Genomic DNA, 23,336 nt, shown 5'->3' with positions numbered 1-23,336 from the left:
ACTTTCAGTGCAATGTCTGCTGACATCAGAGTTCAAGTGCATAGCTTCCTAGGTCTCTGATCTTTGTTATGGAAATATTTACTGTTCTTAAAATTCAGTTTGCAGAATCATGTGGAAAATGTCTGTGTTATTATAGAAAAATAAAAAAAGATACATAGATATTTCCAAAGCAAATTTCTCCCTAGTTCATCTAGCACAAGGAGTCTAAAGATACAAAACTGTAAGAAAAAAAAAAATTCCCACCTGGTTTATTTTTAGTGTTTGTAATTGTTTTGGTGGGTTTAGGGGGTACATGGAAGAAGACGGGCCAAAGTCCTGGAAGAAGCTTTCTCCTCATACCTGTTTTCCTTCCTTTACTATTATTAGGCCTCACAAACTTGTCTTCTTTGTCTCCTTTCTTTCTCACACTGGAAATATTCAGTTGAAGAGTGAGGTTGGTATTAAAGCAGTGAGCCTGTGCTATTAGCTTTGTCTCCATGCTGAGAAATATCACTTGAATCTGGAGACTAAAACTACAGAAGAAAATGGCAAATAATCCTCAATTCCTGCCATAGCTGGGGAGAGAAGATCCCTTTACCCCATTAGTTTGCAAAGTGTAAATTTTCTGTATCATTGAAACAAGCTCAGTGAAATGACTTTTGAAAATTATTTACTGCCCAGATGTCAATATATGCTCTTTAGTATTCCAGGTGTTTTTATCCAACATACTTTAACAAGAATAACAGTAAACTAATTCCAACTGAGAATCATGGTAAGAGAAAGACAGTTTCACAGAGACTGGTCAGTTAACTTGTTATTTTAACGAATACTCTTTTTTTTTTTATTTTATGCAATTTGTGACTATTTCATGTTTAAAAATCTACCTTTCTTTTAATTCTTTTTGTAAATAGATTTTATATATTCTAGGTAAATGCTACAACAATTGATGGAGTGACACCTTTATTTAATGCCTGTTCAAGAGGCAGTGCAGCATGTGCTGAGCTCCTGTTACAGTACGGTGCCAAAGCTCAGTGGGAGTCCTGTCTGCCATCACCAACTCATGAAGCAGCCAGCAGAGGTAAGAAATTAGCTCCTCAATAAACATGGAGCAGCTGAGCAGTGTCTCAGTAAGAGGGTTAAGAAATGTGTGTGGTTTTGTCCATGAGGCAGCATACTGAAGTCCAGCAAACTGTTGTGCTTTGTACTGACAGGTCACAGTGAATGTCTGGAGGTACTGATATCCTGGGGTATAGATGTTGATCAAGACCTTCCTCATTTAGGAACACCTCTGTATGTAGCTTGTGTTTCACAGCAGATCCATTGCATTCGAAAACTTCTTTATGCAGGTATGTCATGATTTAAATAAAATATTACTGATCTGCAAAATAAGCATATTGTACTCACCTTTCAACTCAGCTGTGCTCAGCCAATTGAACTGGAACCCTTACTTGGCAGGGTTCTACTTCAAAGTTTATGCTGAATAATATTTTCTTATAATTTACTTTTTTTTTTTTGGTGTCACAGGTAGCTTAAAACAAAAAAAGGAAGCAAGACCAGTAAGAATTGAATGTTCAAAATTTTCAGCACATAGTGCAGCTTTGTAGATATTAATTTTCTGTAGGAAAAAGAAGGGTAAAAAATGAGCTTTGAGAAATTTCATATAGTAATCATTGAGATTTCAGTCAAACTACTTTAGCAATGAAGTCCCCCTTGCTTTCATTCTTCAGCAAGTTCTGACTGATCTTTGCACATGCAACAAGGCATGGAGGCTGAGTTGCAGAGGGAAGGGGTGAGGTAAAAGGCATCTGATCCTAAATTTCAGATTATTTTTTTAATCAATGGATTAGAGATGTTGAAGGCTGGCTCTGTTTCAGCACAGGGCCAGGGACACAACTGGCATAGCTGAAAGACAGTTTGGTGCATTTCAGGTATTTACATACAGGGCTTTTACATCCTGCAGAACAAGGAATTAAAATGTATAAATGAATAATTCAGCCTGGCTATCATTGCACCAGAATAGTTTTTCTAGTTGATTGCATGCTATATTTAGAACTTAAACAAGCAGTTAAAGTGTTTCTCATTGAGTCCATCTTCTCGGATGATTAATTTTTCTATGTCATGATTTTTTATGTTTAAGAACAGCAAAAGTACAATTAGCATACTTTGGGATTCAAATACTACTATACAGAAAAAACAGTAACAGAAGGGCATATTCTGCATTTGTTGGTGCCCTGAAGTAGAAAAGGGTATGTAAATGGAGAATTTAAGTAACTACTTAAGTAAATTAAATTTTTTCATGTTTTATCAGTTTGTGACAATGTACTAGAAGTTGAAAAGCAGGTAGACAATGAAATAAGCAAGAGAAGGCAGAAGCAGGCTCCAGTGGTTAATATAAGAACAGGGAATTATTCAGATTTCAGATCTAATTACTGTAGACCTGTGACATTATTATTTTACTCAAATGGACATTTAAAATGCAAAAAGTGTTGAATCAGGGAGTAAAGTTGGTACAGAAGGCAATTATTGATCTCACAAGGTCAGTAAGAAGTCTGAAGAAGGCTGGGTTTTAGATGAACCAACAGCTTCCATGTTAAGGGAGATTCTTCCATACTGGCTAGTTTAGTTTAACTCTTGCATGGGTTTTTTTTCTTGAATATGAATGCATTATTGCAAATTAATTTAGTCCATTTTAATTTAAAACATGTTAAAAATTACATATTAATACAAAAGTGTACTAATTAGAACCCATGGATTAGAGAATTATTGGTTTGGGATTTTTTTTTTCTATTAGCTTTCTCGACCATGTGTCTCACCTTAACTAAAATTAAAACTAATTTATAGATTAATAAATAAAGGTTGGATGGGATGGGAGTTTATTTCAAACCCACTGCCAGCTTCAACATGTGAAAAATTATAAGGCATTCAAGATTCTTTCTTGAGTTGGTGTATTCACAAAAATATACATACAAAACTTCAGTTTAGTGCTATTTTTTTAAGACTTAAATAAGGAAAGTATGTTTTTTATGTAGTGCAGATTTTCTTAAATATAAACAAAAAGTGCTTTTTATAATTAGGCAATGGTGATGCTTCTGTTATCTGATTGGTACCTGATGCTTTTTTAGCTGGTTGTACTTGGATAATAAAACCTAGGCTAAAAAACTAAAACCCAAACAAAACACTGATGTGGTTAGTTATAGTTCTATGCAATAAAATAATAATAAAGTGGCTAAATGCACTGTGGCAATCCAGACCAGTGGTGATTTTTATTTGCTTTGTAGCCTCATCTTTCTTACTCAATGGCAAATTTAACTAATCTCTTCTTATGTCTCTTTATGTGCATCTGCCCACCAGGTGCCAACGTGCAGAAGGGAAAGCATTTGCAAACTCCACTCCATGCTGCTGCCCAGCATTCTAGTACAGAGATTGTAAACTTACTCCTTGAATTTGGGGCAGACATAAATGCCAAAAATTCAGATTTTGAGAGGCCTGTTGATTTAGCTGCCCCAAGCAGTTTAGTGGAGAGACTGCTGCTCTTCCATGAAGGTAAGTTTTAGATGTTTATATTTGAAACTGCAACTTGTGTTATCAAAATAACCAAACCTACCTAGAAAAACACCCAATTTAACAGTCAAAAAAACCCATGTTATAGAAGGTAACACTAGGCTGTATGAAATGATTATATGAGCATTCAGGTAATTTCCTTTCTAATTATAAACATACTCAGCAATATTTAGCCTCAGGCCAGAGCCCATTGACCAAGCAGCATCAGAATTTATACAAGTTGAAAAAGTATCATCATATGTTTATTGGGTGTTTACTTAAGTAGATATTTAAGCTACATTTTTATTGGTTTTTACAGACCTTTTTGAAAAGAAACAGAGTATTTAAATTTCAGGTTAAAAATATATTTCATTTTGTTCAGCTGTCATAATATTTTAAATATGTATTTTATGTGCATATAAAGAAAATTATTTTGATTATGGGCAAAAAAAAAAGAGTAAGAATTTTAATTTTCTAAATTTTCTTTACAAAATTTTCAAAATCTGAGAAACAGAAGACTAAAGAGTCTATAGTTCCTCAAACCTCTTAAAGGTCTATCTGCCTTGTCAAGAGAGAATATTGCAAAGGGAACTGGACTTGTTCAGACTGAACTATGTATAATGTAAAAATAAGCCACAAGAGAATGCAACTATTTCAATAACCATGGGCGTCTCTAGAGGTGAACTGACAAGTAACACTGATTCATGTTTACCTCCAAAAAAAACCACCCTGTAGTCTGAATGCTGCTAACAAAACAGCTCTAAAAACTATATGTTTTCACAAGTTTACTAAGACTAGTAATGTTTTTAAAAGTTAGAGCAAAGAAAAATATTACATTGCATGAAACATATCCAGGCTTATTGTCCAGAGAAAATAGCATTTTTAAGGAATGGGGGGCAGAATGATAAAGACATTATGATTAAGTAGTAAGACCACTAAATATGGTCCAAGATCTTGGGGTATTTTTCCTGCTTATTCTTGTTGCAGTGATGCATTGGTAGTGCAGCTAGAAGTGCTGTAGCAGGTATGGAACCTGTGCTGTGAATTAAAAAAACCAAAACAACAAGTCTGCAGTTTTCAAAAGTTATTGACATCAGATATTTCCTGGGAACTGGTTTTTAATTTAAAAAAACCTGACCTTGTCTTGCTTTCTTTACTATTTCCCTAACTATTTATTAAGGTTTAAGCAGCCCCAGTCTTTGTCTTTGAAAGGAAAAGACAGTGAAAGAAACGGAATGAAGAAAAAGGTCAAATTTGCAAAATATGAATTTTTTTTAGAAATGTATTATTGTGTGAGGCAGTTGTAAAACAAAGTGCTGGCTTTTATAATTGTACAATTAAACTTCTTTCTCTATTTGCAGCCACACCATCTTCTCTTTGTCAGCTCTGCCGACTATGTATCCGAAATTACATAGGAAGAGCTAGACTGCATCTTGTTCCACAACTCCAGTTGCCAACAATACTTAAGAATTTCTTACAGTATAGATAACATAGTAATTAATTGTTAGAAACTTAAATATAGCGAGTACATTTTTTTTCTGTTTATTGTACATTTTATCTAAAGAACTGCTGGGCGGAAAAAAAAAAGCCTTTTTGCATATTGCTTAAAAAAATGGTATCTTTGACACCTGGTATTGAAAATGTAATAGTTATTGGGAGCCATTCAGCAACTAGTGCCAAGGTGCTAATCCAGCTGAATTGAATAAGTGTGCTGATACTCTGGGACGTGATTGTATAACTTTATCTTAACCCTTTATAGCTTTAGTGCTGTTAACTTCAATTGTGTTTATGTTTTTAAAATCTGTTTGACACACCTCAACCACAAAGAGTTTCTTCATTATTATTTGTTAAGTTTGTCCATTTAGAGTCAATATTTTATGTATTTTCAAATCTCTGTTGTTTGTGTACCTAAAAATACTTGGTCATGGGTGCACTATATGCATTGATAAAAATAAAACAATTAAACATCAATTCCTTTTCTTTTTCTTTTTCTAGACAGTTCATTAATCACAGTGATTAATCACATCACTTCCTCTACTCTTCCTCACTGCCTGTGCTGTGGATTGTAGTTAAACTGATGTTAACATAACTTCAGTTTTTTATAGAATTCTGTTTACTGGTACAATTAGGAACTTCTCAAAATCCTTAATATGGAGATACTTTTGGTATCCTCTTATAAAAAAGAATTTTATGGGCACTTCAATTATCTTTTCATAACAGTGCTGTATCACAAGAACTTAATGGCCATATTAAATAATTACTTGCCTCAGAGAAAGATATATTTTAATATGTAGTGTCTGTGAGATTTCTGAAGGCATATAGTGGAGATGCAGGTACTGAATCTTCAAGCTCAAATTCAGGAGGTGAATACAAGGTTTCAAAAATGTCAGTTTTCTGTATCAAGATGGGTACAGCTCATGAAAGGACATTACTTCTCTTACTACATGTTATGTAAACATTTTCCCAGCTCCAAAAATCCTATTGCAATTTCCCAGAATACTCCAGCAGGCATTTCTGTGAAAAGGTATTGTTCAACTCTAGCCAGAGATAGAATGGTGACACCCCCAAGGGACATTAGAAAACCCTGAGGCTTTGCTCATGCCCTTGAATTTTTGATGATTGTGATCTGAATAGATTAAAATGCAGGACTCCTCCTTTCCCTCTTCTCATTTGCTGTTCTTTTGAGAACAGATTACTTTCTCAGTGACTGATGCTCAGTTCCTGCAAACCAAAGCACAGGACATCTGAAAACTTGCCATTTGCCCTTGGTGATTCACCCTCTTCCATTCCTTTTCAGTGACTCCTTTCAGTATTTATGTTTCTACTGGAAAGATGATAAGTGAGGAACTAACTATAGAGGAAGCTTTCACAAAGAGGAATGCTTACTCAGTTGCTAAATAATATGCTCCTAATAAAAATGTAGCTGTCTTGACACTGTTAAATAACCTTGATTTGTTTCTGTTTACTGCAAAAGCTCTAGTTAGGGGGCTTTTCTGGAGTCCTTAGAAAGTCAAATGCAGATATGAGGAGCTGCTTAGGAGTCCATCATATTCTGAGTCTGTACTGGGGTGTGTGTAGTGGTTTTTATTTTCATCCAGAAAGTAGCAATTTGTGGTTTTAGGTACAACACCATTACTGTGTATTACTCCCACAAATAAGCCAACTTTGAAGTGCCAAGCCAACCACAGCACTGCTGGACTTCTCCACGTAGAATGAGCTCATTTAGAACCTCACCTTCAGGTGTACATACATTGCTTTTCAAGCTTGATTCAGACAAAGTGGCAAAAAAGCTCTCATGTTCTAGACACCTGTATCAGATTGGAGCAAACAGCTATTCCGCAAAACACCTATTTGGAACACAACTAGATAAGGTTAGAAGTTTTGCTGAGAGTAACACCAGAGACCTCATTGAAAATAGGTGTGTTCATGCTCTTGTGGCATTTGCAAAATTTATTCCCACCATTCTCCATGATCCCTGCCACCATCCAAAGAGTGAACAAAGACCATCTTGGTAGCTTACAGGTATTTGGTAGTATTTTTGTGTGTAATTATACAGAATAGGGCACTAGTCAGAAGAAACTGGCTTTTGGTAATACCATTACTTCGATCTCAGGCAAGAGGCACTTTTCAACATAAACTTCCACCTTTTGCTAAGAGATAATTGTGTGAAAATTGAGTTAATTTTGGCAAGCTGAGCTGAGTTGGATTGGGCATTGCTTCTGTTACTATGTGACAGGGACAAACAAATGAGGGAATGGATGTTGTTGGCCTGGCAGGACTATGCACTGGGACATGTCTCTGGCAGATCAGAGCCCTGTGCTACTTTCACATAACAAAAACACAGGGCAATGAAATACGTGGTGTTAGTGCTTGGTAAAATCCCTTCCAAAAATGATCCCTTGTTTAGCCAGAAATTACAGATTTGTTGCTGTTCTCATGTTGTCAGGGCCCTATTCAATGTGGCTTGGATGGGTTGAATTCTTAGTATGAAATAAATGTTATATATTAAAATGTTAGAAACAGGATCTGAGGTAAACAGTGACCCAGGTCAGAGCACTGTTTAAGCGCCCTATTACAATAAAGCTCTTACTTAAAGAACTTTTATCCAAGTTAAAAAGTGTTCTAAGGCATTTTCAGAGAAAAAGAAAAAAAAACATATTCCAGAGACCCACAGGAGGCACTGCACTGGTGGGTGAGAAAGCACGTGGAATGCAAGGTTCTCCCTGTGCTTCTCCTGGGCCTCCCTGGGGCTGTGGGCTGCTTGGCTCTGGCCATGGCCAGGGCAGCATCACTGGCCCAGCCTGGCAGGAGCCCTGAGCAGGGTGGAATAGACAGGACATCATTCCACACATCATGGCTTTAAAGTGCCAAATCTCCCATCTCAGACTGCAGCTGCCAGTGAAGCTGTCTCTGAAGATAATAAACGTGTCAGTACTGTTGGGACAGGTTATTTCCAAAAAACAATGGATTTGATTTTGCACGGATGTTGAACATAACAGAGATTTAATAGTAATTGGAAAGCACTAGCTGTGTAGCTTCGTATGTTTTTTCATTTAAATGGAAATATGACTTTTACAGAGGAGTCAAACAGTCTTTTGAAGACAAAGTATTCTTTAATATTAAGGGGGAGATATCTATATTTGACTTGCTATACTAGACAATGAAGCTACACATTAGCAAACAATCTGAAATTATTTTTGAAACTGATGAAGCAGTTGACAGTTGCAACCACAGCTGTAACAGCAGACACAATTACAACCTTTTCTGCATATTGCCCTCACTCACCACTGTACAAACAACTTCAAGGAAAATACAACCTCGTGTTATTCACAAAGACTGTTACCTGATGGATCCCCAATATAAAAAATGCCCTTTGACTTAATTTTTGTATTTTAGCAAGGAATGAATTCCTAACTCTCACTCTGTAATTTAGAGGGAGTAGATTTGCCCAAGATTCCATGTTAAGTCATAATTTATGTGCAACACATTGATGCAGTTATTCTACATATTCAATATATTTTAACTGTGAAATATTAATAAAAATTTTTATGATACAACAAAAGATTTAAAATATAGTAGAATGGCAGTTGAGTTAATACTTCAGATCCCAATCCTCAGTCACAGGGCTTCATGATCAATTCTTTTTTTTGCTCTCCACCTCGGTATATAGAACTTTTATATACGAGGTTGTAAGATTTATGTGCTAAAAGACAGATAGTCTTTCATTTGACAGAAGCAAGATCAGATACTGACTGATGGAAAATTCTTTCAAAAACTATGAATTTTAACTTCTGAAACTGAATTCTTCTTCTGCAAGTACCATGGAGTAAACAAAGGAAAAATATTTTCAGAGAATACTTGCAGGAAGTAAAAGATTTGTTTCCAGCACCCATGTATACAAATGGGGGTTTTAGGGTACAAAACAGCTATGTTCCTCCACCCAATATATTCTTACACCAGAAACCCTGTAATAATACTCTAGAACATTGACAGAGGATTTTAAAGAGGGAGGGCAAAAAATCCAACCCAGGATTTTCTTTTATTTCTAATCTCCATCCCAACATTCCAGCATGGTGGCATCGTTATTTCTATAGTTAAATAAGGGCAAGGCTTGCCTCTAAATTGAGGCTTTTTTGATAGGATCTACTAAATAGAGACCCAATACTATTTCCAGTTTTAGAACAGTCGCTTTAGAAATAATTCTGCCATTTTTTGATTGTAACCTCTTTATATTTAATGTAACTATCAGGAATTTAAATAAATTTCAAAATTTATTTTAAAGTAGCAGCAAAAAAACCCAGATGAAATAGATTTCTGCTTATGTATTAAGCTAACAAAAGCTTAGCTTATTAAGCTAACAAAAAGTATTGCAACCAAGGCATCTTTTCTAAAAGTGAGCAATTCTGCTTATAAGAATTATTAATAAGAATAATGAGTATAATATTTGCCTTATAATAAATTCCATACTATACATAGCTTTAAATATTTTTAGTATTCTATTGCCATAACTGCTTTTCCATTTGAGTGCAGATGTAGTAAATAAAAATATAAATGCACAAGTACTTAATTCTGGTCTGTCATATTATATGCATGTTTATAACTAATACAAAATGTAAAGAGAAAACAAGCTTTCGAAATGTACATAGCATAGTTAAATAACTTCAATAAATATGCTGCTTGTTCTATACAAAGCCTTTGTTAAAAAAAACAAGAAAATTTATAAAGAGTTTTAGCCTCCAGTGAAAGCATAACAGAGAATGTTGCCAAATATGATCCTATTAGAAAATACAATTTTGTAATCTAGATAATCTAAATAAATAAATAAAAAATAGATAATCTAAAGAAAACATAGATAATCTACACAAAACATAAGTGACCTTCTATTTGTACTGCTATTAAAGCACAATAACAAGTGGATGAAAAAAACACCTACTCTTGAAATTTTACTTTTGCTATAGAACCCTGTGTGTAAAAATTAGTTCAAATTATAAAGGGGGACAGTGTGAAACAGCCAAAATATTCCAGTCATTCTAAAAAAATTTTGGAGTTGCTGTCAATAAAGTAATTTTTTCTATGATTATATATTTGGAAGGGTGTTTATGTGTTTCACAGTTTATTATCAATATTTTGGTAATATGTAGATAGTTGCTTACTTTACAAAGCATCTATTCACACAAAGTTGACAAAAATAATTGTCTGATGACAATATTCTTACAAAAAAAAATGACATGGCTATATATGAAATTAGGACTTTTTCTTTGGATTATCAAATAACTCTTTTCTTTGGATTCTCAACAAACATTTGTATAGAAATCCTTTTGTTCTCATGTTAAAATTTTCAAAGTTCAAGTAATTGACCTGCAGGAGGAATCAACTACCACCTCTCTGTCCTTTGACAATCAAGGTTAAATCAGCATTAACTCCCAGAGTGTTATTTTAAGCACTATAAAGTACAGAGGAAACACCTCATCAAAATGGGTTAAGTCGTATCCCTGTTCCTAATGGTGAAAAAGGATTCACTTTGGCCCACATCAAAGCATCATTCAGTGAAATAGTAGATTTTCCATCTTCGAGGAAGAACACAGGACCCTGTGAAGCAAAAATGTTTGGGAAGGAAAAGAAAATGAAATTATATACAGATTGTGTAAAGGCCACAACAAAAAGCATATTTTATCTCAGAAGAACATAAATGCCTTGTTTAGACCTATCCACTATGTTCTTACAGATATTTTTCCCCACTCACTTAAAACTCTGATAACAGCGACACGTTATGAATTGAGGGCACTTATGTTCCCAAATCTGTCAAGCCAACCTTTCACAATATTGAAATTTTTAGTTTGATGTGTTTTATTGTTATTTTATATATGCTTGTCAATTATTCCAGAGTTAAATTTAGCTTGAATTAGAAACTGAGGTAACAAGCATTTTTCTTCAGAATACTGTCCCTATTTCATCATGCATATGATTATTATTTCTGCTGATCCTTGCTTTTCCTATCCACAAAAATCCTCTTGATATAATGTCTCCATGAATTGTTTGAAAAGAGAGTCTACATGCAGTCTACAGAATAATTTGAATTATTCACTGTGAAAAGGACAAAGTACTCATTCATGTGATGGAAAAAGAGCTATTTCCAATTTATTAATTTGACAAAATGTGCTCTGAAAGCTGCATTTCAATTTCAGTGCTTTCTTAAAGAATTATGCTTTCCAAACTTGCTACATAAAACTTGTAAACCCATACAAGTAGGCTGCCCTGCTTTAGTATTAACTGATTTTGATTGTTGAGCCGATCTGCATGCCCAAAGACACCACTCCTAATGTATGCTAATTCAGAAATACGGATCCTGTAGATGAGAAGCTGGTGACACCATATTTGCTATTCTTGTTGAATGGACCCTAACACTGGCAGCTTTACATGTCTGTTAGAAAATGTTGAGAGTACAGCCATGGACAGAGACTACTCATCTATTCTGGAAGCGTTGAGAGCAAGTTATTTTAGATTGACGGTGAGCAGTTGAGAATTTTTTTACCTCAAAAATCCCACTAGCATTTTGTAAACTCTAATTTTCATCAGAAAACTATCCATCCCTCTTAGTCTCTAAACCACCCTGTTACTCTTTGGGCTGACATCTTACGCTGGACAGAGGAAACAGATTCGGCATCACCTAGGAAAGTAAATTCATACTGAGGCATTGTCTGGAGTCAGGACTAGTGTTTTCAAAATCTTTCAATTTTCTCTTTATTAAAATAACAAGATATGCTAAATAGGTATTATAAGGACTAATGTGTATTAATCACAAAAATGTGAGTGATGAATAAATATATTTGAATATTTAGTCTTCTAATGTCTGGATTTAATTAGTCATGAATCCAAGTTTTATAGTATGCATTTCCATAGAGATAAAAACCAAAATGAGAAAAATATTAGTATGTGGTTGAAGACAAATAATCTCCTGTTTTTTATTCTAGCTGTGGTGAGGGATTAGCCAAAAGATAAATACACTTTAGATACAACGTTTGGCAAAGGAAATCTTTAATGTGTAAATTAAAAGATTTAGGATTTTGGAAATGACAATTATTTGATTGGAGAATTCTTTATACAGTCTTTCTTATATAGCAGATGTCACTTCCTGTCAATTTAAGTCTGCTTCTGTGATAACAGGGTAAACCTTTTTCCAGCCAAATGGTGGGAGAGACCTTTGATTTATGGCAACCTCACAAGTAGTCATTAATATCAGCAAGAAAGAGCACTTCAGCTCTCTGAAAGCGTACCTGGATCTTTAGCCCTGTCAAACAGGAGGTGTGAACATCTGAATGACTGGGAAGATTTGATCCAGTGACACAGTCTGGCCCAACCATTCCCTTCAGAGGCTCCCCCTGAATTCGTGAGACAAGTACTGAGTACAGGGCTCTCTGTGATTCAGAGGGCGGGGTGCATGGCAACTCATCCGTGGGCCTAGGAACATAAAAGAAATTTGGTTTTCAACTTGGCTTCCTAATTTGTGTGCGAGGTTAAGATCTGCAAAGCAGTTACATTCAGACTTTACAAAGGGAATAAATTTACAGCTAAACAGTTAAATACTACTAGTCTCACTCATGGTAATTTTATACTTTTCCACCTACTTGTTTAATTGTGTGCAAGCTCTCCATGCATCTAATTCCTCAGAAAGCTGTTCAATTTTCAAAGGTACAGATACTTCCCGTCTTTTTAAAAGCTGACTGAAAAGGAATGCAAGTAATTAAAGTCCTAATTAATCCTAATAATGACAATTTTCTTAGAAACAAGACATGATAGGCAGTAGTAAAATAAAACTATTTCCGATTGGATATGGAATAACTATGGAAATAAATTGATCCTTCACAATATACACTATATTAAGCTTCAGTAATACTCATACAAGTTATGGAAGTATAGCTTTATATTTAAATTTTATTTTAATTATCCCTATTTGCACTTTATTTCATTTGATGTATTTTTTTAACTTGAGGCCACTCTATATTTCAAGGCTATATGTGGTTTTATTTCTTAATATTTTCAACTTTACTAAAATTAAGGATCCCTTTTGCCTGCACGTACCATATATGGTAAAAATGCAATTAGAGAAACATGGTTCAACACATACATTGGGACAGCCTTGTTTCACTTGCAGAAAGCAGTTTCAAAGCCCTTGCAGTGGGTGCATTTTTTTATTTGTCAAAATATAATATAGGTGGCAGTTACTACCTGACCTAACTCTGCCATCTTTCATTTGTTTTAGGATCCCTTAAAAATGTCCTGCTTAAGCATATAAATTGTCCACCTTAAGCAGGTAAGTGTTCAGTTTAAGATGGGCCATAAACTAAAAACCAGTGAGTCTTGAAGATATTGGGCAATCCAAGAACAAAGCTTTGAGCGGTGTTGTTTTGTGGTTCTTTACATAATAAATAATTGAAAGCTTTACAGCCATAAGTAAAAGTATCACAAACTGAGTCTCAAAGACTGCTTGTTCCTAGTCTAATAATATCCATATCAGAATAGCCCTTCTGTAAAAGCTTGTATTTGATCTTGTTATTTCTTTAGGTTCAGAAAAGAAAAAACCAAACCAACAACAAACAAATGCTCCTTTTCCTTTTCTCCAATCCTCTCACCAAGTTTCAGACATGAGGATAGCTAAGAGGGAAGACATGTTTTCATTTTTTTGGGATGTGATGTGAAGAAGTGGGATGTATGGCATATGTCATAATAAAGACTGAGATTACTCAGAGTTAATGAAAACACAGTATTACCTTGTATACTCATAGAGTGCAGGTACAATGCTGTTGTACTCTCTTCTGATAGCAAGTAAAGCACCAATGTAACCACACAAAATCAGTAACTCATTCCGAAACCTATAAATGAACAAGTATCAATCATGAAAAACAACAAGCATTTGGAAAAACATTAAACAAACACATATTCATGCTATAATTTCAAAACCTTATTTATCCATCCACTTTTTGTGGAGAATATATGTTCACTGATTATGCTTACTTTCTGTGTCATGCACTTGTTTAAACAGACTGCATCTGCTTCATATTGATTTCCATCATTAAATTTTAAATTACATTTATGACACAATTTTTAAGCACAATTAAATAGAGTTACACAAACAACATCACTCAGACCTTTTAATGTGATAGAATGTAAATGTAAATAAATGTAAATAAAACTGCCCCAAATATTAGTGTAGATTTCAGTTTCACCAAGTTTCCCCAACTTTTTTCTCCTTTTTGTTCTTCACACATATACTCATGTAGGCACCTAGGCCTAGATGCAACCATCCATCATAAAGGTGAACCAGTGCTATCCATCTATTTTAGAGTTAATTATGAGTTAATTCTGACAGCTCAACATTCCTTAATGTTTTGACATAAAAGCCCACATGATTTGTGATACCACTTCAGCAAACTGAAACCAGAGCTGATCAAGGTGAAGCTCCTCACATAAGACCAATATAGATTCACAGATTGTAAATGCTCCACAGAGAAAGCAGCAATAAAATATCTCTTTTTTTTCTTGCTAAACCTTCATAGTTTGGGAGAGTCCACATTCTGTTCTCCAGACTGGAAAAAAGCATGCTTGCTGGATTTTTTTTTGTGTCCCTCCTCTGTTAAACAAAAAAATGATACTAACAGTGTGCACATATATATATACAATCTGAAAGATTCCTTTAAGGAAAGTACCACTTTTCTAAGTCAGGGAAAATATACTCACTCACTACACTTAGGCAACATTAACTGCTCAGTCCGTATGTAACTTAAAAGATCAAGATATGGAAAGACTGAATCTAAAGTCCAATCTGAGCCACAGAGTTGTTCTGTTGAAAAATAAAAAGAAAAATATAAGGAAATTTATACAGACAACTTTTGCTTTAAAATTGTTCTTCATCCAACTATGTACCTTTCACATACTGAATGCCAACAGGGAGAGCCTTTTCAGGTTCTGTGCTTAACAGATAGTACTTCATTGTTTCAAATACATCCCCATCCGCCTGAATTGTCTCTGCCACTCTCATACATTCTTCCACATCAGGAAGCTTACACTGGAAAACAAACATTTTGCCAGAAAATTAATGAAATGTTCAAACACCTTTCTAAGATGCAGAGAAATACTGATGTTTGCACACAACAAGAAAAAATTCTCTCTGAAGGAGTCATTGAAAGACATACCTGCATATATTGCACATTAAGAAAGTCATCTAGATCAAAGCAGCACTGGAAAAGGCTCTGTAACTTTAATTTAAGCAGTACCAGTTTTCATTGCTAATGTTTTTGTGGAGCTTTTACTACTGTTTAATAAATATGCAGTCTGAGTCACACCCTAAGGGAGAGCAACCAAAGCAGACCCTTCTGCTGCTGAAGAGGAAAGGGGACATTTATGGACATAACAGGCGTAAAATATAAAACAATTCAGACTACAGAAAGTTGATCTGCCAAAACATGATTAGGCTGCACATCTAGTAGGTTATAAATTGTACTGACAGGTAATTCTGAAGATCATAAGCTACTTCAGAAAGTAACGTGTCAGGGAAAGAGTGCACTAAAGGATAGAAATTAAGAACTAAATTTATTGTACAATACTGAAGATAAAGTCAACAAAGATTAATAGAGAAGAAAAGAATATGTTACATAAAAGATGTGAAAGTCAAATTCATCCTGTGGTTTTATATGGCCTTATGTTTTTTGAAATTAGTAAATGAATCAATACAAAACCTTATTAGATTCAGGTAAATTCTTTTACATTGTACCTTTTCATGCAGGTCATTTATTTCTGCTGTGCATCCAGGATAAAAAGCACATAGTTTCACTAACTGCAGTTTATTATCAGGAATCATCATAAGAAGATCAACTGCTAAATCCCTGCACAAACAAAAGATGACATATAATTACTCTTGATGGTTTTTAATAGAGGGAAGCTATTTTCCCTTTACATTCCTAATAGAAGAAGAGATTGCTGAAAAAATACTATTTCCAGAGAAGTGCAGAAGCAAGCTCAGTATCAAGAATAGTTTTGTTCAATAAATGAGGCTTAATTATTCATCTTACTGGGAAGGTCATTCATTAATGTTCTGTTGCTTCAGTTGGTTGAATTAAATAGTTGTGCAATTCTTAAGCCTCAGAACTATCTCAAAGTGAAATGGAAGAATTTGTGAGCAGGGATGGGAAAGGAGAATAGGAACATTCCAATATGAGATAAGAAAAGATGATAACGTGGTTCTGTGTCATGAAGCCATCCTCAAAATTCCAGGTTTCTAAAGCTTCATGACATCAACATAGGACATCTCTCGGTCATCCAGAATGGACTGGTGCTCATGCGACATAGAAATAGAGAGATTATATGGGAAAAAATGTGATACCTATTTTTATCCTTCTCAAAGGAATACTGTTTGAGCAAACTGACATTTCTTACATTTTCCTAAACTTTTTACCATTTGTTACCCTATCCTTCACACAACAAACAGATAAAGGGAATGTATAATATTAGGAAATTATTTGGAAATCGTTCTGTTCAAGTTTAAAGAACTGCTTATTCTCTGACTCTTCTATTCAAGCAGACATCATTTCTCCTGTGAGCCTCAAGATTGACTTGCCCCTCTGTAAGGCAAAAAATCCTACTGATTACCTCTGGATTTTCAGAATGTGGTCCTTAGCTTAAAAATGGTTAAGTAAGATATTATCCAATATTTGCAACTGCTTTCTATCTCACTTTCATGTATTAATAGCAATTAAAAATTAGGACACTTAGAGAAATTTGAAAAGCTTGTGACTTTAATGAGGGAAAAAATAAGCTTAAACTTTCTCCAAAAAAGTAAAATACCTGTATCCAAGTGATGGGAAGCTAAAAGAAAGACATTGAAACAGTATTGAAAAAAATTTTGCATTAATTTACAGAGAAAATATCTGATAGAAAATAATTAAACTACAGCAGCAAATTTATGGGTCAGGGCAACTGACTTCAACAGCAAAAAAAAATAGCTTTCTATTTTATGCCTTTTGATAACATAAAGAAATTCATGCCAAAAGATCTTTAGAAAATATGTGATAGCATTACTGTGCAACAGCTACTTTTCCAAGTTACAGAAACATTCTTCCAGAATCTAGGATATTTCACAAGTTCTTAAGTTATATTCAAGATCACTTACTTATATGTACTAATCTTCATAAGCAATTTAAACATTTTTTAAGTGATTAGAAATTTTCTTGTCAAAAAACTGAAATCCAATATTCATTTGAAAAAAAGTAATTAAAAGAAGATAATGGCCTACAAATTGTGCTACATGGAATGATTTTTAAGAATCCAGAGATTCTAAGAAACTGGAATGATTTTTAAGAATTAAACTGAAAACACTGTTGGTATAAAGACCAAAACAAGGTGGCTGAGTTTGTATATGCAGAATTCAGTATCTCAGGTAAAATATGACTAGCTTTTTGAACAGTAGAAAGTTACTTCTGACAATATTTAGGTGTTAAATACAAACAAAAATGTTTCCTTAAACATTCACAGATTTTCTCAAGGCTTTAGATTTGGGAAAGTGCATAAATGTTTAGGGGGTTTTTTGGTGATTTTTTTTGCTTGATTTTATATTTTAGAGCATTTCTAAAAACAACCAACAAAAACTCAAGAAACATTCCACCATTCAGTAACTGATTGCTTTATTAATTCATCAGGATCCTTCTGGTATTCCTTTTGCTGTCTACAACAAAGTGTTTCACTACAGTGAAATGTTTCCAACTGATGGATATCCCTAACCATAACAACCAGTAAATTTAAGAAGGGAGTCCTTCAAATATCAGAGACCCTTGAACTCCACCTTCCCCATACACGATCTTATGAGTGCAGTTAACCAAGGGGATTATGCTGTGTGAAAATCCCTTTATTACAAAACAAAGAGATTCATGAATCTCTGATCTTTTCCTACAGAATATAAAAAATATGCTGAAAGGCTGAAAATCAGAATCCAGGATTGCAAGGTATTCAGCATAGTGTGTGAAACCCATTTAAAAGTCCAGATATATACTTGGGCAATATGCAGTACATCACTTTAAAATTTTATCACGTACAGACTTTATCACCATGTAGACTTCAGTGTATACACATGCTATAAGTTTACAGCACCTTTGTGGACATAAACATAGATGCCATACAATTATAAGCAGTAATTACAGCCCTGAGATCAGAACAAGCTTTTGCTATGAACTGGAAAAAATATGCACTGTTTCTTTAACTCCAGTACTTCCTATTGGAGGCTACATAAAAATCACCCTTAACAATGAAAGAGCTTCAGAAACCTTAAAAGCTGCAGATGGAGTTGCCAAAACAACCCTATTAAGACTGGTGCAATGCAGACATGCTAAACCACTGCAAAATGAAAGCAGAAAGTCACCAGGTTCTTATTTTATCTTTTCCTAGAATGCTTCATTGTCTAATGAAAGCTAAATATTCTAATGTTCTAATCTCCTCTCTAATGTAGAGGAGTTCCACTATGTTTCTCTCAGACTACCTCTAAATACATTAGCAAATACTAACTGTAGAAGAAAAACTGCTCTTTAACAGTTTAAGTACATACTTTTTGTGAAATGTTAATTACAAACCAGTTATACAGCTGCCAAATATACCTTAGAAAGGTTTTCTGCTTTTTCATTGTTAGACAGAAAAACAAGAAGCTGATTTTTTCAAAGTAAAACCACTACAATGAGGAAAAGAAAATTTGCCACAGAAGGCTTCCCCTATATGCATGAGAGAAGTTACTCATGCGGAACTAAATAGCATTCTTGTTTCATCCTTAAATCATTGCATGAGTCTTGTGTTCCTAATACCAATAGAAGATAACTCCTCAGACTCATAGTTTTATATTTTTCAATCAAGTACTTAAAAATCACTTCACATATCCTACTTGAGCTGTTCCTTTTGACTTTTTAACTCAGTTCCAGCCTTACTTTTTTTGAAGCAGTTCTTTTTACTCAGTAAGAACTAGGACTTCATAAGCTACCTATTGCCCAAGTATCTAGGGTGTTTTTTTCAGTGGGTTTCATACTTTGACAATGACTCCTTTCTCATTTACAATGCATACAGAATATATTTTGAGATTAAAGCAGAATATTTGCATACCCTGTACTTCAAAGGTCTAATACAGCAATCCTTATTCAAGCAGCAATTTTTATTCTCCTTTCCCATTGTGGTTTGATCTCTACAAAAGTTTCACAATGACACAACTTGATTGCTTTGTCAGGCAGAAAATTTAAAAATCTTCTTTGGATTAAGAAATTCTTACCATGTTATTACTGCCATACATTTTCTTGCTAGTAATTCTAGGGCATAATGTGTTGCTGGTGCTGCACTTTCTCCTAAGACAGTACCCACACTGATTGCCAGCTCCAGTTCATTTCCACGAATCAGGTTTGCCATCGCAAGCTTGCTCAATGAAAAAATTATATCATTAAAGGACAGAAGCAGTTTTGGCCATTCATCGTGTTGAGCATACGACATTCACTTAAGACACTTTTTACAGAAGGACAAAATATGCAATAGTTAAACCCAATTTTATATATTTTGGGTCTCTCGAATGAGTAAATAATTGTGCACCATTTGTTAATGTGCTTTTAAACAACCAAACAGATTTCCTTTAGCAGTATCTTCCTTTATTCAACTGAAGAGATCACAGAAATACAATACCTAAAATGCATGCTAGGAATTCGATCTAATCTTAAGGACACTAGCATTCAGAGTTTATATTTCCCCCTTTCTTTCAATAAAAGGAGACTCAAAACCCCCAGAAAACAGGAAGGATTGTCCTGTTCTTACTCTCTCTGAGCACAGTTACTGATAGGCATAGCAGAATGTCAAACCCTATGAGATTACACAACAACTTCAAATATGCCTGTTTAGAAATATCGGAATTTACTGATTCTCAATTTCTCTTTGGGAAGAAATTATACTTTTTGGGGGGATAGAGGAGGAAAAACATGTTAAGCTAACAACAAAATCCAGCTAAAATGAGGAAAAGAAACAATTTGTAAAACTACAAGCAAACAAAAAACATAATAAAATGTTTCCTACATGTCAGTTCTATTTTTTGTACTGAGGCATGGGGTTTTCTTTTCCTATTTACTTCTTCATTTAGACTGCAAATTCTTCAAGGTGGATGATTGCACCTTCTTTAGCACAATAACTTCCAGTTTTGAATGGGTATTTTGGGTCACCATAAACAGTAACACTTAGATGTATATATCCAAGGTACTTAAGTATCTTACCTTGTCTAATATAACAAGATGTTATAAATAAAATTCAGCAGCAACATGCTACCTTCTGTGCATGAGAGAGACCTTGAATTTAACAGAATCAAGGGAGTTCTGCTACTAACTTTAATACTATAACTATCTAACTTTGCATAAGTATAGAAAAATCAAATGCCAAATACCATTTTAGAATATGATACATACATTTTAAAACATGTGTAGAGATGTAAAAAGGAAGTAAGTATCGGCTTTTTCATTGTTAAAGAAAAAAAAATTACCTCTATATTTTCGACAGCCAAATGACAACATGCTGCAAGCACTGCACGGCCATCCTGGAAATACCAATCTGCCAGTTCTTTACTGACCTTCTGCAGAAGACTGAAAGAACAAAAAAGAAATTCCACAAGGTCACTTTAAGGTTGGAGTGCCTTGGGTCTTAATTTATGTAATTCACCACATTTGCTTCTGTACCCTAAAAGTTGCTATATTTGGCTCACAGATAATGACGCTACTAGCTTGAAAAATGCAATCTGTTTGAGGTTCATCCACTGCTTATGTTGGTACATACTAAGGTGGGTCAGTTTCCCAAAGTTTATATCAGTAGGAAATGTCTCTTCAGATTGACAGAAGGAAAATCAAATACCTGGATATCCAATCTGTACCTGTAAACTCTGCACTAGTACTTCTCTAATTGCTCAAAAACTGCTTATGTAAATGAAGTAACTACACAGCCTCCAAACTATTTTTCTTTAACTACAACTATAACTTGATAATGTAATTCAGGTTTTTGAGTGCTGTTCTAGGCAATGCAAGGTGCATATTTGGTTTTTTTTTTATGGACATGGACAATGAGAATCACAAAATGGCTCATGTTGGAAGGAACCGTAAAGATCATTCTGTTCCAAGCCCCCTGCCATGGGCAGGGATGTCTTCCTCTAGACTGGGTTACTCAGGGCCTCATCCAACCTGATCTTGAACACTTCCAGAGATGGGGCAGCCACAGCTTCTCTGGGCAACCTGTTGCAGTGCCTCAGAGTAAAGAATTTTTTCCTAATATCTAATCTAAACCTACTCTCTCAGTTTGTTTTTTATTTTACATTATCAGAACCTTCACTTATGACAAAGAGCAAAGCTTCAGGGGGAGATTGTGTGTAATAACAGGGGATCACAGATACTTGTTAATGCTAAATCTTACCAAAAGTTCTCAGTTAATATGCTATATATTTTAGTGCACAGGAATGCAACTTACATATTGAGCAAAAGAAAAGGACATTTAAAATTATAATGCACACATATGAAAAATCCATTTTGTGCCAGGAGGCACAATAGGGAAATAAGTGTAGCATCAGGTAGTTAGTAACTCCACTAAGTACTACAAGATGCAATATTTTGTTGAACACTACATTGCTGATGCCAAATTAAACTACTATGCTTTATCACCGTTAATGACTTTACACTCTGTAGTAATATGAGTTTTATAGTTATAAACTAGAACAAGTTACTCATTATAATCATCTGTATTGTTTCCAGCAGAATTTGAAGTTCCACTTGTTGTGGAGAGTGTCAACATCTGTATATTTCCTTCACAAGCTGCCTGGAAGTGAATAAAATGTAGATTAATTAATGCAGAATTCAAACTGAAGATGAATGAAATTTTTCAATAACAATAAAAATAATCTAAGATATATAAAAATCATTCTAAAGCCCAGTTATAAAAAGGAAAATATTTTAATGTATAAACTAATTAACTTATTCACAGCTAAATCTTAGTCTAGTTTTATCTAGCCATAAGGAATTCTACTGAAGCAAGAGACTTCTTCCTTCCTATGCATTGGTGCAGAATTCTTCAGCATTTGGATATAATGGATGGTGAAGGCTACAACCTTGATTTTTACACCGCAAGTAGCAAGCAGCTCTGAGGGAAGGATGAAGTCCATAGATACTGCTCAGCAGGTATACCAGCAAATCTGGAAAGATTTGGCATATGGTGGCTTAAGGTGAACTTTTCTTTGTATCTTACAAGAATTTATTTCTAACATTAAATAGAAAGAGATGAGTGTGGGTTAAAATGAAATCAGTTGACAAAGTGGTGGTTGGTAAAGGGATGGACTCAGTGACCTCAGAGATCTTTTCCAACCTAATTGATTCTGTGAATTTTTTGAAATTCTTTCACATGCTTGAAGATGCAGCTGGGATAACAGCATTAAACCTCAAGGCTCAGTTACCAAGGAAGGTAAATCCTGGCATTTTGTTACTCATTATTATCTTATTAAACCTTTGAGACAGACTATTCTGTGAATTGTAGTAGCTGTGCAATACCTCTCTTACATGAAAAATTAAGATCTTTCTGGAGCTTTAACTTGCTTTAAAGCTCAAACGCTACAGTTTGAACTATAGTTCGAAACTATCTAAGCATGTGTCAAAGCTACATTCTGTACATTATTTAGCTAAAACCTACAGATGATTTCTCAGTAGAAATTAATGAGAAATCAAATTCTACATGAATTTGATGTTAAGGACAATACCAGCTGCTGAAAATCAGGTTCCATTTAAATTGAAATTGAACACATTGGTTTACATTATGGTCATTTGTTGCAGTTTAGAAGAATCAGGCTTTAAATCTGTAAACATGAGGTACCTCCTTCTTGTGATTTCTGTATAAAAACTGGTCAATACCATATGGAAGTAAAGACTAGGGCATCATTATTCAGCTATTTTGCCTTTTAAATGTTCATGTCACATTCTGACTTAAAAGCTAAGAGCTAAATACATCTCCCGCACTGGTATATATGTATAGTAATACCTGTGCAACAAGTAGAGCCTCTTTAAGCTGACCTCTTGAAGTAAAGAATGAAACCAGTTTCTTCACATCTCCAATAGCTATACAGTATGGGATGACATCATCATTTTCTTCCTGAATTAACTGATCCGCTCTCCTAATTAAACAAATTAATAAATAAACAAGAAGGAACCATATATATGAACAATCACTTAAGTCAACTACATGGTGTAGGTGTTAGATGAAACCAAATAAAGTTCACTGAAACCCATCTGCCTTTC

General features: G+C 34.5%; 2 protein-coding genes across 18 annotated transcripts in view; one reads left to right on the top strand and one right to left on the bottom strand.

Annotated features, from left to right (window-relative positions):
- ASB5 (ankyrin repeat and SOCS box containing 5) overlaps window positions 1–9,025 on the top strand; it is a 43,924-nt gene extending 34,899 nt beyond the window's left edge. For all 8 annotated transcript variants that reach the window (XM_005483824.4, XM_005483825.4, XM_074541304.1 and 5 more), the window contains 4 exons: window positions 907–1,057; window positions 1,191–1,325; window positions 3,331–3,522; window positions 4,881–9,025. In XM_005483824.4, the coding sequence (XP_005483881.1) occupies window positions 907–1,057; window positions 1,191–1,325; window positions 3,331–3,522; window positions 4,881–5,008 (606 nt within the window). In that variant the 3' untranslated portion in view covers window positions 5,009–9,025. The remainder of the gene's footprint in view (window positions 1–906; window positions 1,058–1,190; window positions 1,326–3,330; window positions 3,523–4,880) is intronic.
- WDR17 (WD repeat domain 17) overlaps window positions 921–23,336 on the bottom strand; it is a 64,463-nt gene continuing 42,047 nt past the window's right edge. For 8 of the 10 annotated variants that reach the window (XM_014264826.3, XM_074541301.1, XM_005483818.4 and 5 more), the window contains 12 exons: window positions 23,080–23,212; window positions 21,779–21,870; window positions 20,555–20,654; window positions 19,313–19,452; window positions 16,858–16,878; window positions 15,788–15,899; window positions 14,941–15,082; window positions 14,755–14,857; window positions 13,788–13,889; window positions 12,645–12,740; window positions 12,294–12,477; window positions 921–10,608 (listed from right to left, as the gene is read on the bottom strand). In XM_014264826.3, the coding sequence (XP_014120301.1) occupies window positions 10,489–10,608; window positions 12,294–12,477; window positions 12,645–12,740; window positions 13,788–13,889; window positions 14,755–14,857; window positions 14,941–15,082; window positions 15,788–15,899; window positions 16,858–16,878; window positions 19,313–19,452; window positions 20,555–20,654; window positions 21,779–21,870; window positions 23,080–23,212 (1,345 nt within the window). In that variant the 3' untranslated portion in view covers window positions 921–10,488. The remainder of the gene's footprint in view (window positions 10,609–12,293; window positions 12,478–12,644; window positions 12,741–13,787; window positions 13,890–14,754; window positions 14,858–14,940; window positions 15,083–15,787; window positions 15,900–16,857; window positions 16,879–19,312; window positions 19,453–20,554; window positions 20,655–21,778; window positions 21,871–23,079; window positions 23,213–23,336) is intronic. The other 2 variants (XM_014264825.3, XM_014264821.3) reach the window with 2 other exon arrangements.

This window comes from Zonotrichia albicollis, chromosome 5 (genome assembly GCF_047830755.1).
Source record: "Zonotrichia albicollis isolate bZonAlb1 chromosome 5, bZonAlb1.hap1, whole genome shotgun sequence".
Taxonomy (NCBI): Eukaryota; Metazoa; Chordata; class Aves; order Passeriformes; family Passerellidae; genus Zonotrichia; species Zonotrichia albicollis.
Note: the sequence above shows the minus strand (reverse complement) of the source record. Positions and strands in the feature narration are given on the sequence as shown.